At 31.5% G+C, this 18,526-nt stretch overlaps 1 protein-coding gene and 1 long non-coding RNA gene across 2 annotated transcripts; both read right to left on the reverse strand.

Moving 5' to 3' along the window:
• Positions 1-1,258: 1,258 nt before the first annotated feature.
• Positions 1,259-13,060, reverse strand: LOC104006083 (alpha-S2-casein-like). Its single transcript, XM_009447788.3, has 8 exons — positions 13,052-13,060; positions 11,341-11,385; positions 9,564-9,692; positions 7,699-7,722; positions 6,727-6,750; positions 4,895-5,018; positions 3,801-3,846; positions 1,259-1,547 (listed from the first exon to the last, which is right to left on the reverse strand). The coding sequence occupies exons 1-7, from the start codon at positions 13,052-13,054 to the stop codon at positions 3,821-3,823; spliced, it is 375 nt and encodes a 124-aa protein (XP_009446063.2). The 5' UTR covers positions 13,055-13,060; the 3' UTR covers positions 1,259-1,547; positions 3,801-3,820.
• Positions 13,061-14,219: 1,159 nt separating this feature from the next.
• Positions 14,220-18,241, reverse strand: LOC129143867 (uncharacterized). Its single transcript, XR_008547825.1, has 5 exons — positions 18,189-18,241; positions 16,497-16,559; positions 15,151-15,180; positions 14,353-14,376; positions 14,220-14,265 (listed from the first exon to the last, which is right to left on the reverse strand). It is a non-coding gene; the product is annotated as an uncharacterized LOC129143867 (long non-coding RNA).
• Positions 18,242-18,526: the final 285 nt, after the last annotated feature.

Here is an 18,526-nt window from a genome sequence, read left to right on the forward strand (position 1 = left end):
GCAAACTAACACAGGAACAGAAAACCAAACACTGCATGTTCTCACTCATAAGTGGGAGTTGAATAATGAGAACACATGGACACACGGAAGGGAATATCACACACCGGGGCCCATTGTGGGTAGGGGGCTAGGGGAGGGATAGCATCAGGAGAAATACATAATATAGATGACGGGTTGATGGGTGCAGCAAACCGCCATGGCACATGTATACCTATGTAACAAACCTGCACGTTCTGCATATGTATCCCAGAACTTAAAGTATAATAATAATAATAAAAAAGAAATAGTTGAATCCAATGACGGAAACCTTAAGGAATTGGAGGATTCTTTGAAGTCCAATACATATTCCCCTATCTTTTACCCTATTCATCTTTCCAAAAAATATGCTATATAATGATGCTCACCTGCAAATGACTCTCAGCTACCAGCTCAAACCAATTGCTTAAGGCAAATTGCAAGACCAAGATAATCTTCAATCCTCCCACCTTCACCCACTTCAGTGAATTTTCTTTTACTTTTCTTTTGTTGGAACGGTACTTCTCCAGCTCCTTCTCACACTAATTTCATTTCACTGCTCAAACTTTGACTTGCCCAAATTGTCTTCCTTGACCACCCCTATGTAAAATACGCTCCCATTGCTCTACTTTATTTTTCTTTAGGTTATCACCACATGGCGATAACACATGCCATGTTATCACCACATGGCATACCCCGTCTTGCTTCTTTTCTTGTTTGTTGTCTTTCTCCAATGATTAAAATGTAATCTTGGCCATAAAGCCAAGATATTGTTTTTGTTTTCAGCTATAAAACAACATATAGAAAAATGCCTGGCATATCATAGGTACTCAATGTTTGTTGAAAGAAGTCTAAACCCCGATGGAAGGCCTTCAAAGCTGTACTTTGTTAGTGATTAAATCACTTTTTATGGAATGATATTGCAGTTTATTAGCTGGCCAGGCACAGACTGGAGACTTGAGAACTCTGGAGAAAGTTGTATGGGATAGACAGATGGAAGCAGGGACAAACTAGAGAGATGTTAGAATGAGGGCCAGTAAGTGCTTAGGATACAGTTGTTGTTGAGACCCATAAGTATGTAACATTCAAATACATGTGATATGAGAGTCAACCTTGAAATTAAGGGCCTCAAATGTATATAAAGTTATTTCAGTGATGTTCAAGCTGATTTATTCTAGTAATAGTGGTCTGGTCTCTCTAAGTATGAGGAATGGAAAAAAAAAACCCAAAACACTAGCTACAACTTTGTTTGAAATTTTAATGTTTTGGCAACTGATATACAGTTCTATATTTCAGAGATAGTGGAGAAAAGACCTCATTTAATCATCAATACAGCAAACATGATACCACAATTCAGATCTGGCATATCCAACACAAATTAAAAATATCATAACCAATATGGAAAATGTTCCACACAGTCTTCTTTTGGCTCAAAACTGTTGACATTTCAAGAAGCATGCCAAAATATATTGCTAGTAGGAGGTGATGTGGTAGATGAAGAAATTATAAAGGAATGATTTTTCTAGTCATACCTATGAATAAAGAAAAAATATTGGATTATCTATAAAATTTATATTCCAGAAAACACATACTACATATAATATGTAAAATACTTGTGCACAAAATACATATAAACATTCAAACATGCAAGATAGTGTAATATAATATAATTATTTATAGTTATTACTAATTGATATTTTCTGGTGCTAAAACAGTAGGCTATTAATATTTATTTTATAAATGAATAAATGATTGACAGTTAATAGTCAAACTCTTCACTGTGTTATGCAAATAAGGATTCTATTTAATGCTCCCATTAAATAAGAAATATTTACATCTCTCAGCCAATTTTGAAGAAACAAATTTCCAAATAGTTTACTAGACATAAAATATAATATTACTTCCTACATTGAGTATTTCTTGATGTATTTGGATTATAGATTTGTCAAATAATTACACTGGGAAAATGTCCTTTTGGAAAAAATTTTAAAAACCTTTAAAAAGTAAAGTCTTCGTAATCTATTTTATTAGAAATCTTTTTATTAATAGTTTTATTTTGTAAATATTCTGTAGATTTAATTAAGTTCTGCCTTATAATATTCTTCTGGCATTGCCTTGCTTTGTTTATTTCTGGTTTACCTAAAGGTTCAGGTCTTAATCTGATCCAATTGATTTTTTTATTCTATCACAGTGTCATGCTCACAATTCTAATTTTGCACTTAGTAAACTTCTTTGTAAACCTATTTACCCTTCTAGAACTGAGGTTAAGGAAGGTTGTCAGTATCTCATTTTTTTTTTTTACCAAGTTTCTCATATTGTGGGACTCATGATAAGCAGTTTCAAAATACAGAATGAATGACATCAAAGGGGATATCACTATTCAGAAAATACAACTACAACCTCAGCTCTCATCCATAACCATTATGGTGTTATTTTTTCTCATCTAAGGTTATTTGGAAGAGTTGCTTGATCTCTTTCCATTGTCAGGAAAACCAAACAAAAATAGAATCAAGCTGTGAGACCAATGCCCTTTCACATTATTCTTGAACTCCTGACATGGATACGGGGTTGCCTCAGTAGTTGAGTCTTTCAGAGGAAGCAACCTAGGGCCAGATAGTAGGTTGGAATCTTGGCTCTTTCACTTATCACATACAATATGATCATGGGCAATTTATGTAACTTTTTTGTGCATTGCTTGTCTCTTTTATACATTAGTTAATAATGATAACCACTTCACAGGGTTATGTGACCATGAAACTAGTTAATACTGGAAAAAAGTTTAGAACTGTGGTGGGCGCACTCTAAGCACTCAACAAACGTCAGCTATTATTATCAGATTTGCTGTTGCACCCTTTGTCATGATGATGTATACTTATTATTTTACACATCTATGCATATAGGTTTTGACCAACCATTTAAGTTTAGGAGATGTAGATAGAACAATGGAGATAAACTGAGGGTGACTAAATTTCAGAATGGAGAAACCTCTAATAATTATAATGAAAACATAAGGAAAAAAGGAGACCAGATAAAGTGAACCACGACTATAAGTCACCATTGACTTGACGCTCTGTCAGAATTTTTTTTTTTTTTTACTATACTTTAAGTTCTAGGGTACATGTGCACAATGCGCAGATTTGTTACACATGTATACATGTGCCATGTTGGTGTGCTGCACCTATTAACTCATAATTTACATTAGGACCTGTCAGATTCTAAATATACTGTGGAGGCAAATGCAATCTAGATTGGAATCTCAAGGGGAATGACAGTGATGGCAAGTAGGAAAGTAGGCTTTATATATTTATCTATATCTATATCTATTTGAGTTTTCCCAGAGAAATTGCTGCAGAAAAAAACTTGTATAAAGTAGCTCAAATTGTAAAATTTAAAAAAATCTACTAAAAATATATATATATTTCTCCAAGCAGAAATGTTGAGTGAAAATCAAAAGGCAAACTTTAAAGTAAACCAGTGTAGCCACTTGTCTTTGTGAAGATTTCTTCTAAGAGTCATTACTTCTGGTTAAATGCATCCAGTTCACAGAGGAAATTTTCTGTAGTTTATTTTTTAAAATTTGCAAAAAACCATATGCCTGCAAGTTACACAGATAATTCTTCTTTGTGAATCAAAAAGCGTATAGCAAAAGTTAAAGTATTTTATAAGCCAACCTCTGATTTAAAGAGACTTTATCTAAAGTATTTAAATTATTGCTTTGATGTTGTATTCTTAAGTGAAGATCCTACTTAAATTTTTGTTCAATGACTAGTCTTAAAGGTACTTACTCAAGCTCAAATTGCAGCAGTTAATTCAAGAATCTTACTTGTTCTTCTTAAAAGAAAAAGAATAATGCATTTTAATGCACAAAGGCTATTTATATCTCACTTGAAATATTTAGAAACGACTTTAGACATCTAACATTCAAACCTAAATTATAGAAGTCTTATTTTCTATAATGATAATGATAAAGTCCTCCAAATGTTACATGCCTATCTAAGAAATTCAGTCACATCTCAAAATAAAAATAGAAAATAGAATTCAGAGAATTATCAGATCTCAGACCCAGTCCTAGGACTTCTGATGCTAAATTATTAATATTTATGCTAAATTTTCAGCTTTCTTTTTTCTTTTTTTTTTTTTTGAGACGGAGTTTCACTGTTGCTGTCCTGGCTGGAGTGCGAGGGCGCGATCTTGGTTCACTGCAAACTCCACTTCCAGGGTTCAAGCGATTCTCCTGCCTCAGCTTCCTTAGTAGCTGGGCTTACAGGCGCCCGCCACCATGACCAGCTAAATTTTGTACTTTTAGTAGAGATGGGGTTTCACCATGTTGGCCAGGCTGGTCTTGAACTCCTGATCTCTGGTGATCTGCCTGCCTCGGCCTCCTAAAGTGCTGGGATTACAGGCGCGAGCTATCGCGCCCAGCCAATTTCAGCTTTTTAGATTCAATTTCCTGCTCTACCATTTACTTCTTATGTTAGAGAAAAGGTGTCCTAAGCCAAAAGACTTATTAAATGAAGGTAAACTATTAAATATAGCTTGGAAAATTGAATCCACTTCTTTTAATTTCAGAATCTGTTGTAAAATTAGTATTATTTCTATTTTTCTACTTCAATGGATTACTGTAAAAATCAAGAGAATATATACACAAATGTTTAGAAAATTAAAATCTAATATAATGCAATTCTTTTTCCCTAGCATTATGATTGCAGTTGTATTTGAACCATATGATTTTTATTTCATTACTGGCCTTAACATTTTGATTTAAATTTGATTTAACTTCTACGTGATAACTTAGATTCTTTTTTTAAATTTCATTTCTTTTTATCTCATTTTTCACAAAACACAATAATTATATATTTTTTTAAAAGGGCAAACATACCTAAATGGGAATATATGGGTAGGTGTTTTCCTGAATGTGATTCCACAGGCTGATAGACTACAAGGGGAACAGCCTGGACATACTGGGGGACAGTGAACTTCTGGAGAAACTGGTTGGTTTTCGTCTAGAAAGAAATAAAATTATTAATAATTATCCCATATTTAATCTCTCCCAGAGTTCAAAAGAGAGCTACATAGAAGCAAATGAATTAAAACTTTGCCTATTTACATAACTGCTAAATTATTCCAAGTAGAACCAGCAAAAGGAGAGTTTACTTATGTAAAAATCACTGTAAATATTTATATGTTATGGAGTAAACTTCAGAATTCTTCAGAATTAAAGAGAGTCTCTAATTCTGACACTCACACAAAAATGTCTAAGAGAAAAAAATAAATTTATATGTAAGAAGCCAAGAGGAAAATTATTTGAATTACAGATATGTGTCTCAGTTTATTATTTATTGTTCTGTATATAATCCTTAGAGTCAGAGAGGCTCAGCATGATTTTTTGTGATTTTACTCACTGGAATCTATGATAGCGGTCTTGTTGCTTAAGCTCTCTGAGCATCATTTACATTGCAGAATTATTTAAGTTAATATATAGAAAGCATTCTGATTAGTGCTGGTCACCTCTTTTATGTACAATGGATGTTCCCTACATCCAACTTCTTTCTTTAAGCATTCTTCATAAACCTTATTATAGATTATTGTAGGTAATAAAGATGGAATTAAAACGGCAACTTTACACAGGATAATTTCCAGTTTTTATGAACATTAAGTGTTGACTGGATCCATGGCCATGATATACAACTGATACAATGGTAGAATTTTTTGGGATCATTTTGACAAAGTATAAAGATTTTCATAGCAACTAGAACTTATGAAACCAGATAGGTTTTTAGTTGGGAGAATTAATTTGAGAACATTGAAGCAAATAGTACTTCTGTTACAAAAATTTTACAAGAAATTTCAGTGTCTAGGAGGATGATGACCATAATATTAATATTACTGCTATAGTACATTTATTGTATTATACAGTTTACATGTATTACCTGAAATGATCCTTCCCCAAAAAATTAAAGTCAGAAGTATATTTACATGTTCACTGTTTTATTGAAGACACTGTAGTTGAGAGGGACAAAGTACTTAAAAAATGTCACAGCCATAAAAAAGGGTGGAGCTGCAGTTGGAAAATAAACTGCCTGACACCAAAGCCTATGTCCTTTCACTGAGATACGTAAGCCTCTTGACCACACTGATTGGCTACAAGAACTACAGCTTGAAAATAATCACTAACAGTTTTTTATTTTGAGAAATCAGGTCATAACATATTGTCAAAGAGAAGTTGGAATACAGTTGTGCTATACTAGTACCTTGATTAAATCATTTAAAATATAAACATTATTTTTTGAGATTTGCAATTGCTCAAAAACAATAGATTAAAATTGTTTTTCTTAAAAGATATATTCATATTTATTTGAAAAGAAAGGTGCATACCATGATAACAACAATAACAGAACTACTATAGATTTTAAATTTGATTTTAAATATTTATTTGGAATTCAGTGATGTGAAAGTTGAGGGGAAGAAAGAGTTGAGATTTTATATATATATATACATGTATATACATGTATATATATGTGTGTGTGTATATATATATATTTTTCTTTATTTGCACTGTAAGTTTATGAAATAACTACCAGCTGTTTCAGGTAGTTCTTTTCTTCATTTGACTTAATTTTCTGTTTAGAACCAAAAACAACTGTTATGAAAACAAAAGAAATTACTACTGGGTAATATTAATTGTATTTTGTTTCAAAGATAATTACACACCTCAGGGAATACTTCAGCAGATTCCTAAAGGGAAGAAATTAAAAATAGCTTTACTTGTATGACACACCAGTAATTGCATGTAACTAGTTATAGTAAAGTGCTAAAGCACACACCAACATGGCACATGTATATATATGTAACAAACCTGCATGTTGTGCACATGTACCCTAAAACTTAAAGTATAATTAAAAAAAAAGAAAAATTCAGAGCCAAGTCATTGTTAATGAGAATTGATCTTAATCACCGATTAGAGAAATCAATTAAGAATCATTACAATAAAACATTCATTATTAGAGCACACACTCTGTGTTAACAATGACACATTTCTAAAGATATGTGTTATTACAAAGTCTTCATCCAGGTGCATTGTTCAGACAGTAAAAATGACTACAGAGAGTAGTCAGGTAAAATAATGAACACGTAGGCCAGGTGAGGTGTGATGTAAACCAAAGCTCACATGCCATTTCTAGAGTGATATGGGTTCTTATACTGAGATTGAAAGAAAGAATAAAATATGCTTCCTAAGGCACCGATAAGGAAGACCTTGTACTGTGCCTCAGGTCACAAGACTCCAGCTCACAATCTGTATTTCCCCCTTCCCCAGGACCTTTTCCAGTTGTGCTCACCTACCTGGCTCTTTCTATTACAATAGGTGTTTCTTGTGGCAGTCACCAAATAACTCATATAATTCACCCTACTGGATGATACTTATTATCTCCTAACTAATACTAGTTATCTCCTAAATAATATTGAGAGAGTAAAACTTTAGTGAAAGCAATTGGGAGGCTCTAGATTTCATACTTAGCTGTATTAAAAAATGAAGTTCAGCCTGGGCGTGGTGGCTTATGCCTGTAATCCCAGCATTTTGGCACAGTTATATCATAACTATTATGAAATAAAAATAACTTTTAAAAATTTATGTAATAAAAGATAACTTTAAATTTTTATTTAATTTTAGTAGTTATGACTTACTTCTTGGGAGATGCTGGTAGATTCCTTAGGAAAAGAAAAGGTAAGACATCTTAATTATATATCAATTCAGATATTACTTTCCACCATGCAGTTTACCACTTTTTCACAAAAGAACAAAACTAGGCAAATCATTAGGTGATATTCAGGTATGTTTATTGCGGCATTATTCACAATAGCAAAGACTTGGAACCAACCCAAATGTCCAACAATGATAGACTGGATTAAGAAAATGTGGCACATATACACCATGGAATACTATGCAGCCATAAAAAATGATGAGTTCATGTCCTTTGTAGGGACATGGATGAAATTGGAAATCATCATTCTCAGTAAACTATCACAAGGACAAAAAACCAAACACCGCATCTTCTCACTCATCGGTGGGAATTGAACAATGAGAACACATGGACACAGGAAGGGGAACATCACACTCTGGGGACTGTTGTGGGGTGGGGGGCGGGGGGAGGGATAGCATTAGGAGATATACCTAATGCTAAATGACGAGTTAATGGGTGCAGCACACCAGCATGGTACATGCATACATATGTAACTAACCTGCACATTGTGCACATGTACCCTAAAACTTAAAGTATAATAATAATAAAATAAATAAATAAAAAAAGAAATCATGTGGCTATTTTAGTATTCCTGTTGAAGTGAAGCTTTTTACTGAGTGTAAAAAGCAAAAGAATGTGTGTGAAGGGAAGTGGAGGCTTATCAAGATGTCAAGATTATGTAGTTGTCAAGATGTTGTCTACATGAGAAACTGCCTTGTCTCACCAGATAAATGATGCTCTTTTTTCTGTATAATAACAAATATAAAAAATTTCAATTTTATGACCTAATTAAATAATCAAGTGAAATATCTGACCCTTTCTGGAAAGAGTTTAGTTAAAATCAGTCTTCCTTTATTAAATTCTTGTAGTTTCCTACAGTAGCAATACACAAATAATTCTGTACCTAAAAGAAATTACTGTCTAACTTAATTTATTTATTATATTTAAGAGTTGGCACAAGTATTGGATTGTGGTTCTTAAAGATGCCACATTTTAAAAAGTAGAATACCATATGTGGAAATGCGCTAAAGAATACTGCAATGTTTCCATATAACTATATATTGCTTAGATAAGGAAATGTGTATTTGGTTTTATGATAAATGCTGAAAATTATAGTGTTGAGCATATGTCCTCTGTCAAAGAGAAGTTTTGAACATTAAAGCATTTTCTTTACATAAAAATTGACTTTAAAATCAAAATGTGGCAAAATGTTAGTGTATTAGCCATCCACTAGTAACTATAATTTACTTTTAGCTAAGCAAAAATATTTTAGTAAGAGGAATGACTGAGGCCAATTAAAAAACCAAAAAGATAAGAAAGAGATGGTTAAGTCTAGTGGAGTCTAAGGGAGAAGAAACTATTATTTCCATGTGAAAAATTGATCATGGAAGTATCTTTCTTCTCTTTTCTTAAGTTAGGTATATATAGTGTATGCAATTCAGCACCTTACCTTTACTATCTAATTGACTTTAAAGTCAAGGAGACAGCAAAATCTGCCATGGCATAAACCTAAGATACAGAGACAGGTGAAGTAACAAAGACTTTGAGCACCATCGATAAATGGTGATCTTCTGAGAGCATGTAAATTTGGGGAGTAAGGTGGATTGATACTGGTAACTCTTGTTAGTAGTGCTTTTTAATAGTATTTTGGCTAATGATTTATGGTTTATTTCTATTCTAGAAAATATTATTTAAATTTATTTGAATTTCTACATTCAAAATGATTGGAACATTTTCCCTCTGGTTAGTTTAATTATGTTTTCTTTCAAAAGAAAGTAAGAAAGAAGCAAACAAAAATGCAGAGCTCACCGGAATGGGACTATTAGGATAGGTTATTGTCTTAATTTGATTCCCTGGGTTCATAACTATCTGAGGTTGGTGAGAAGCCTGAAGATGTTGGGGAAAGCTTAACTCTGGGTAATACTGGTTGATTTTGTTCTGTAAAGAAAGAAAATGATCAATATTTACATTAGTATTGAATCTTCTTCATGGCTCAGAGCATATCTGAGCAAAATTAAATTTAAAACTTTTTAAGATAATATATAAATTATGTCAAATTGACCAAGGAAAAACATTTTCAATATAAAATTCAATATCATAGTGCTTACGTTCAAAAAGTGAACTTTAGAATTAAAGAAATCATGTGGCTGTTTTAGTATTCCTGTTGAAGTGAAGCTTTTTACTGAGTGTAAAAAGCAAAAGAATGTGTGTGAAGGGAAGTGGAGGCTCATCAAGAAATTTGTCTTAGCTTTTCATTCATTTTTCCACATCCAGTTGAAGAAGCTTTGCAGTTGGAGTAGGGACATCTCATTTACATTCCCTTTCCCCTGGGCTGGTTGCTTTACCTCTCATAAGCATCACATACCTTGAAGTTTTATATGTATTGAAATATGAAGAGTGGTTTTTATAGTACCTGTCACATATGTCCATCTGAAAAATTTTCTAGTATGTTTCTACTTTGATTTTGCTGTGAATACTTAACCAAAAATTCCTGTAGAAATTAAAGATGGAATAACTTAAAATGGCATCTTCACTCTTGGAGAATTTCCAGTTCATACAGATGATAAGTAAATAGGTGTGTAAAACATGTGTTTTTTGAATTGCTTGGGGATAAGTGTTAAATGGACACATGATTACAACAAACAAGGGAAGAATACAATTAAATTTATTTAGACAAAGTATAAAAAGATTATCAGGGCAATTAGAATTTTCTAAAAATAAAATAGTTTTATTTTAGATATCTTGTTTTAACATGACCAAGATTTAAAATGGATTTTTTGTCTGTGTATACATTTAATAATAATTGCTACTTTTGGCACATCTTGGAAATTTTTCAAGTAATTGATTATATAATTTACCTATATTATCTAGCATCATCCTCATAAAAACCTGTAGGATTAGTATTACTAAATTCATTTACAGTTGAGAAAAATGTAAGGTCTAGAGGTTAAATAATAACTTAGAGAGCTGAAGTTGGAAGGGAAATCACTTGACCCTGAAGCCTATCCTCTTTCCTTGCACTGCACATTTCTCTAGTCCACAGAGGATGAGTTATGTGATTTCCTATGGCTTAGAATGAAAGTGGTTAAAAGCTTATAAATTCCTGTTGCTACTTCATAGAGCTGAGGGATGAATTTTGTGTTTGTTAAACTATGGTGTTGTCTCCATTAGATCACTTTAATTCCTTTTTTTTTTTGAGAGTTGAGGTCTTGCTATGTTGCTTAGGCTGGTCTTGAACTCCTGGCCTAAAACAATCCTCCTTCCTCAGCCTCCTAAAGTGCTAAGATTACAGGTATGAACCACCATGCCCAGCCTAATCATTTATTATTATGTTTGTAATTCTTCCAAATTTAGTTGGATTGCTCATTTTTCTTAAAATTTAACTCTAGATATATTTGTTAACATAGTATTTATGTATCACAGTAACAACAACAGGAAAAAGTAATTTTATCATAAGTGTGGTGCTAGATATTTCAATGTGATGCTAAATATTTCATTGAGAAGAAATGATGTGATCATTTGGAAGAAGAAATAATTGTGAAATATATTCTTTTACTTGAAATAATACATTGTATGAAAAACTTACCATGTGCTTTAAGTAGATCCTTTCTTCCTTAGTCAGTTCATTGTTCTATTGAAACCCAAAGGACATATTAGAGAAATACGAAATAAAAATGTTACTAATGGTATTAATTTTATTTAAATAATGACTTACTTCAGTGGATACTTGAGCAGATTCGTAAAGGAGCAAAATGATAAATAGCTTTACTTGAATGACATAGTGATAATTGTCTCTACATAATTTTAGGAGAAAGTTAGGGATGAGTAATTATTCAGGGTCCAACCCACTAGCACTAAGATATTCTCATTTATTAAGAATTAAATATGTGACATTATTTATCACCAGGACTTTTTCTGTCAACATAATAAAAGGACTAAAATGTGTTTTATTTTGAATGCTTTATTAATTTAACATTTTTCAGGCAATTTCATATGACTACAGAGTACAGGCAGGTGACCAAAAATATGCAAAATAGACCTGGTGAGGGTGTAATAAACTAAACCCTACATGCTTTTTGTTGAAATGACAGACATGGCTCAAGGCTCTCAGATTGAGATCAACACTTAAAATTAAGGAAAGACTAAGGTGAGCTTCCTAAGGCACTGATTATAAAGAACTTAGGCTTTGTCCAAGGTCATGGGACACTGGACAATAATCCACGATGACACTGCCTGCTATTCTAGGGCACTCTTACAACCTGGCTCGCCACCACAGAAAGTTTCATGGGTTGGTGACTTACACAATTCCTAACCCAAATCTTCATTCAATCTTTTTAAAAGTGGTTCTCAAAGTATTATGTGTATCAGTATCACCTAGAGGCCCTGCTAAAATACAGATTGCTTAGCTCCAAACCAGAGTTTTCGATTTAGTAAGTCAGCTGTGAGGACTATGATTTTGTATTTCTAACTGTTTTCCAGGTGCTGTGGTGCTACTTATCTGGGGACTACCATTTGAGAGCTGCTGTGCTAAACAATATTGAAAGGGTTTCCAAAGAGAAATGATGCTGAAGGAAATTGGCAAGCTCTTGATTGGCACAAAAATGCAATTTCCTATTGAGTCACGTATACATTTGCAGAGAGAATAGGGCAGAATAAATAATAATTCTCAATATAGTCAATTTCAGCCACTCAAAATGATTTTGAGTCATGTATGTGATTTTTCTACTTCTCCCTTTGAGTGTTTAGATGTAAATTATCAAACTATTGTATACTACTACTAGAAAGCTGCTATTTCTTTGATTTTAAAAGAAACAGTATCTTACCCCACTAGATAAACTGCTAGAAGATTGCTGATAAATTGAAATGAAAATAAAAATAAAATAATTTGGTGATAGGAATAAATTGAATCCTTGAATAGCAGTAGTTACTTTAGATATGTTCCACATTAATTACCTACTTCATCATTGTACTAAACATCAAAAGAAGGATTGAAATAAAAACAATATAATCAGGTTTCATAGGTTCTTAATATGAATCATCTTTGCAAAACAAATGGGAGGGATTCACATAATCTGTTATTTAAATGGAAGTATCTCCATTATGAGAATAAGGGCAAATTTAAGAGAATAAAAAGAATGGATGCAGGATGAAGTTATAATTTTAAAAAAATTTTAAAAATAATTTCTGGATTATTAAAAGAGGAATATTCCAGATATGTTACAGACTATTATTAATATTTAATATTAGGTATACATATTGTCAATCAAATATAGTTCAGATGAATAAAAATATCTCACCATCGTATCTATTTTATTTGCAGTTTCCTAGTTAAAAAAGAATTAGACATATTATTCCTGTAGCATTGCTTATAAGGTATATTCTACTGAATGTAAAGAAAAAACCCACCTACCACAGAGAGAAGCATTCATTTTCATTTTATGGATTTGAAAGAATTATATCAAAATTGTTCATTTCATAATAAACGTGCCAACAGTAGTAAATTCAAATGTAAGCCCCATAAGGGAGGGAATTTGTTTGTTGTATTTATTTGCTGTGATATTTCAGAGCCTAGAATATTGTTTGGGATACAGTTCTTCCTCAATAATATTTGTTAAATGAATAAGTGAATATACAAAATTAATTTAGTCCGCAGCTGGATAATTATTTTTACTTTAAATAACTGTAAACATTTTAATGTATATTTGAAATACATAATTAGGACTTAAACCTGTGATTTGCAGATAGATTATAAAAGTTTTCATTAAAAAAATGTATTTAATTTTAAAAGACAAAATTTTGAGATAAATATTAAAAATTAGCTGAAGGAATTAAAAATCACTAAATTACTAAGTCTCTATTCTTTGTTGGAAATAACTGTGGAAGTGTTTAGTGGATTCATTGATTCTTGCACAAATTAATATTCTTCAGTTGAATTATTCATTGAATTAGGACAAGTGCATGCTTTTGTCCTGTTTTTCAAATTTCTCTTACAACAAGTATACTTTTTATATGTGCTAATTTCAACTTTACTCAAGATCAGATTTGAAATCAAGGTCTTATACTTGCTAGAATTTGGAGCAAATGTCCTTCCAAAAACGAAATTGGAATTGATTCAAATCCTGATTCAAGAGAAACATAATTTTCCATAATTCTTATATAGATTTTTTAGCATAAAGTAAAATACATTAAATGGTCATCCAAAAAGTCAAGAATTAGTGAGGTGAAGAGTAGATGATTGATCATAAATAACTCCATTCAAAGAGATGACACTTTGAAAACTTGGTTCACAAATGGGCCACAAATATGTTTTCACATGATCCTTTCACATAATTTCATAGCAGTTAAGACAATACAAACATCACTCACTTTACACTTGGAGATGAAAAAACAATACTCACATGGAAAATAATTTATAATTGATAAAAATACACCTCATTAATCAAACACAATATTAACAAGTGAATTTTACCTGACTGGTTTGGAAGACCATATTATTGTTAAGCTTAAACTTCTGGAAAAAATAAATAATATTCATTTTATAGCTATATAAAAATGACAAATTATTTTAAAATATTTAATGTAAGAAGTTATGACTTACTTCTTGGTAGATGCTGGCAGATTCCTTAGAAAAATAAATTAATAATGTATTTGATTACTTGTGAAATATTTTATTCATACTACCCAAATTAGCATCAATTCATACTCATTATACAGTAGCTCAAGATAAAATACTTGGTCTTTTCCTGAATTACAGAGTGAATTTGACCAAAAATTTTACTCTCCTTAATTAACTTATTATTATATTCTAGCTAAATAACTTAATCTGAACTCTTAATATACTTGTGGGATAAGCCAGATACAATATTTTTGCAAATGCTAACAGCAAACAGCAAAGGAATAATTTTATTTGTCTTCTGCACAGTTTTCTTTTCTTTGTCTTTTTCTCTCTTTGATTTCTAAGTGAAATATATAGTAGCATAACACAGCAATTATTTGGCCAACCTTAAAGAGCTTTGGACACCTTGTATGTAGCCATGAGCAAGAAGACATTTAGAAATGAGCACTTAATATAGATGTAGGTGTACCTGAGCCCCTTTCTCCATAATAATATGTAATGGACTCCATAATAATATGTAAAGGACACCATTACTTCCATACTAATATCACCATTATTGGATAACTACCAGAGAATCAAGTGGAAAAGTGCACAAATCTAATCTTGTTACATTTGGATGCATGCATTTTCATTTATTCTCCCCACACGTTCAAGCAATAATTGCACTTCAAATTTTCCATGATTCTGTAACTCTGCTGTTACTGATCACAAAAATGAAACTAACCCAGGACATTTGTGTTATCAGGTGCCAAGAAGTGTTTTTATAATAAAGTACCTTACCTCACTGGAAGAGGAGGAGTGCTTTATCTCCTATATAAGTCACAAAAAACAAACACAAATTTAATTTAAAATACCAATGTGAATCTTTGTCTCTACTATTTAATGGGAATAAAATATTGTAACACTGCTTCTTGGGGAAATTTAATGAAATGAGGCCTCCTTTAACAAATTACCTCTGTTTCTAATATTGTCAATAAATAATGAAAACATTACTCTGAATTTCCCCGGAAAACTCTGAAACAAATGTCCCTTGATTTTTAGCTGAGTGTCCTTGTCTATTAAATGGAACAATTGAGGCCAATTATTTAATTTTTAAAAGTGAAGTAAAGAGAGTGGTTACATCTAGTAACCACCAGTAGAGCATAAGATAGAAGAAATTATTGATCCTGTGTATTATTGATTACTAAAGCATTGTTTTTTTTTTTTACTTTTTAAACCAACCCGTTCATATTAAAAATGAAATTCTCACTTTAGATTTACTCAGTTGGCTACAAATTTAAGAAGGCACAAATGCCTGCATGTATATATCTCTTACATATGGGGATGTGCATTATAAAAGAGTACACTGAGCACTATAAAAGTAAAAGATGACTTTATGGGAAGAGTGACATGTTGGAGTGGGAAGGAGGTGGATATGTGAGTTTTTTTTTCCTGTGAATGAGGGTGCTAATAATGTTAGAAGATTAAAATTATAGGTAGTACAAAATGTATATATGTCTGTATATATATGTGTCTATATCCATGTATGCAAAGCACTTTTATATGTATTGTCTATTACATACTTACAGTTTTGTGACATGAATATCATTATTATATCCTCACTGGGTTACTTGGCAAATAATTTACAAAGTTGCCACTGAAAATCTAGAGCTACTAACTCCATCCTCTGTAACATGTCCTTGTGTATATTTTATCATCAAGGCTTCTTAATTACTTTTATCAAGAATGCTGAAATTCTGTTACTCCATTGATAGCTACCTTTGGAATCCGCAATTATAGTGGTGAGGCTTTCTTACACTTCTAGAAACATGTGGCAGAGTGGAAATAATCCCTCCAGAAAATTTCAACATATATTCCAACATATTACGGAGGAAAATTCCTGCCTTTTTTTCCTATACATACAGCCTATCCAATACTAAAGTGAAGTCACTTTGTAGAAAGACTATTTGCCTGAACACTCTGTTTAAGGTAGAGTCAATAATGTCATTGATCATAGACTAAAAGGTCACATATTTAGTCTGTGTTTATTACTGTTAATGCCTGAATCTTCTGCATATAGTAAAAAGTTCATTTTTCTTATACACTTAAATAAGAATTGATATCACTATATGTCCCAGTATGTTTACATGATGTGCCAGAGCAACAGCCAAAAGGCAGGTAAAGATGAAGAACTTCATGGTTGTTTGGTCCTGCAAAAACATGTACAGAAAATTAATCACATAATTTATAGTTCCAAAACTTACACATTCTTTTATTTATTTACCTATTATTATTTTTATACCAGATGACTGAGAAAAGATAATGAAGATTGAAAGCATTTGCTTTTGAGAAGCTCATAAATATGAATATGAATATAATAGTTTATTTTGAAAGAGACTTTTTTTTCAACAAGACTAATTTAAAGGCATATTTGTTAAAATGTGGAAGATTCATTCAAATATCATTGGTTCTTGGGGCTAATCTCCAATGACAGGCATTTTGTGAAGAATGATTATCAGAAAAACAAAATACAACAGGAACTCCTTTTAAAATCAGATTTCAAGGAGTCAAAACAAGCAGCCTGGCTCCCTAATAGGAAATAGCAAGTAGAATTAACACTGGATTGGGAATAAAGAATCCTGCAGGTCCCAGTTTAACCCTGGACTGGCCACTAAAGCTTCAGTAAGCCAGTGAACATCACCATACCTTATTTAATACATTTAATAAATGTGAGTTGACTACACGATCTCTAAGATCCCTTCCAGCTAGACTGATGTCTCATATTATTGATATAAACAAATCCACAAGGTTTTCTGAATACCTGTCACTAAATTTCTCTTCCTTATGTTTAAATGAATAAGTAAAAATTAAAGTTATTCTAAAATATTTTTGATATATGTAACTCTTTATAGTGTACATATTTACAATTTATTTTTAAAGGATAATTTAAAGCTTACCCAATGATAACAAAATGGGCTTATGATCCACACCTTTGTGAATACAGAGGGTGTGTCTATACAGGCATCAAATTACACCTTCATATTTTATTGCATAATTTTTGAAAGATTTCTCAATTATATAGTATAAAATATCTCACCCTTGAAGTGAATAATAATACCATGTAGTTGATGAAATAATCATTAATAATACCATATAGTTGATGAAATAATTATTTATTCTTCTAAGATGCAAATAATAAATATGTATAGAGCATATTTCATATAGGCAAAGCTTTGTTCACAATTGTAAGGCATATTTCATTATCTTTATAATAAATACCTGAAATAATATATTTTATATGGCTGTGTTTATATCAATTTTACCTATAAATAGCATTTTACATAGATGAAAGAATTAAAACATGGAAACTGTTAGTTCTTAATTAGACATATTCTTAATATTTTGGGAAAGGAAATTAAAAATAGCTGTAACTACTAAGCAACAACTATGGCAAATATTGTGCTATTTTTTAATAATTTTACTGTTATCTGTAATCTTCAGAATAACTATGTAATGTCAGAATTTTTGCCTCCCATTTCCAGACGGAGAAAGTGGTCGAGAGGCCATATACAAACTGATTATCTTGGTCATGACTTCAGAAAATAACCTCAGTACCTATAAGACTGTGTCATAATAAGCATAACATATTAATTGTATTATTAAAAAATAAAATAACAAAGAAGTTTGTAATAAATAAAAATATTTCTTAAGCAATTTATGGTGTGTTGATATTGACACCTTTAAAAATAATTGCATTTTTATTGTACAGAAGAGTAATAAGCTTTAAAATATTTTTTATTAGCACCTAATACAAGAAAAATAATATATGAAGACATTACCTTGTTTCCCAAATGGAAGACCAGTGGACTACACGGTGGAAAATCTGCAGTGGGTTATTTAATACTATTTAAACCTTGTTCCTCCATAATAGGGTAATTCTGTGCTTTAAAATATCTAAAAAGGCACTTGAATTCTGAGAAGTCAGAATGGTTAGAAATTTTTTTCTTGATTTTTGTTCCACAAATTCCAAGGAGTGCTTTAGGACAGTTTGATTTAGAACATGATAACAGGAAATGAGGGTGTTATAATACTTAATAATTGGCTGTATTTTGTATGTAGCCTCATTCATGAAATAGTTTTTTGATTTAAGATAAGTATTTTTTTATTTCCTTGTCTC

Source organism: Pan troglodytes, chromosome 3 (assembly GCF_028858775.2).
Source record: "Pan troglodytes isolate AG18354 chromosome 3, NHGRI_mPanTro3-v2.0_pri, whole genome shotgun sequence".
NCBI lineage: Eukaryota > Metazoa > Chordata > Mammalia > Primates > Hominidae > Pan > Pan troglodytes.

Excerpts from the sequence above, each read along its gene's own strand:
- LOC104006083 (XM_009447788.3), bottom strand. Across the intron at positions 9,693-11,340 it reads GGATCTACTTAAAGCACATG|AACAAAATCAACCAGTATTA; the intron begins GTAAGTTTTTCA and ends CTTTCTTTACAG. Across the intron at positions 6,751-7,698 it reads CTACCAGCATCTCCCAAGAA|GAATCTGCTGAAGTATTCCC; the intron begins GTAAGTCATAAC and ends TCTTCCCTTTAG.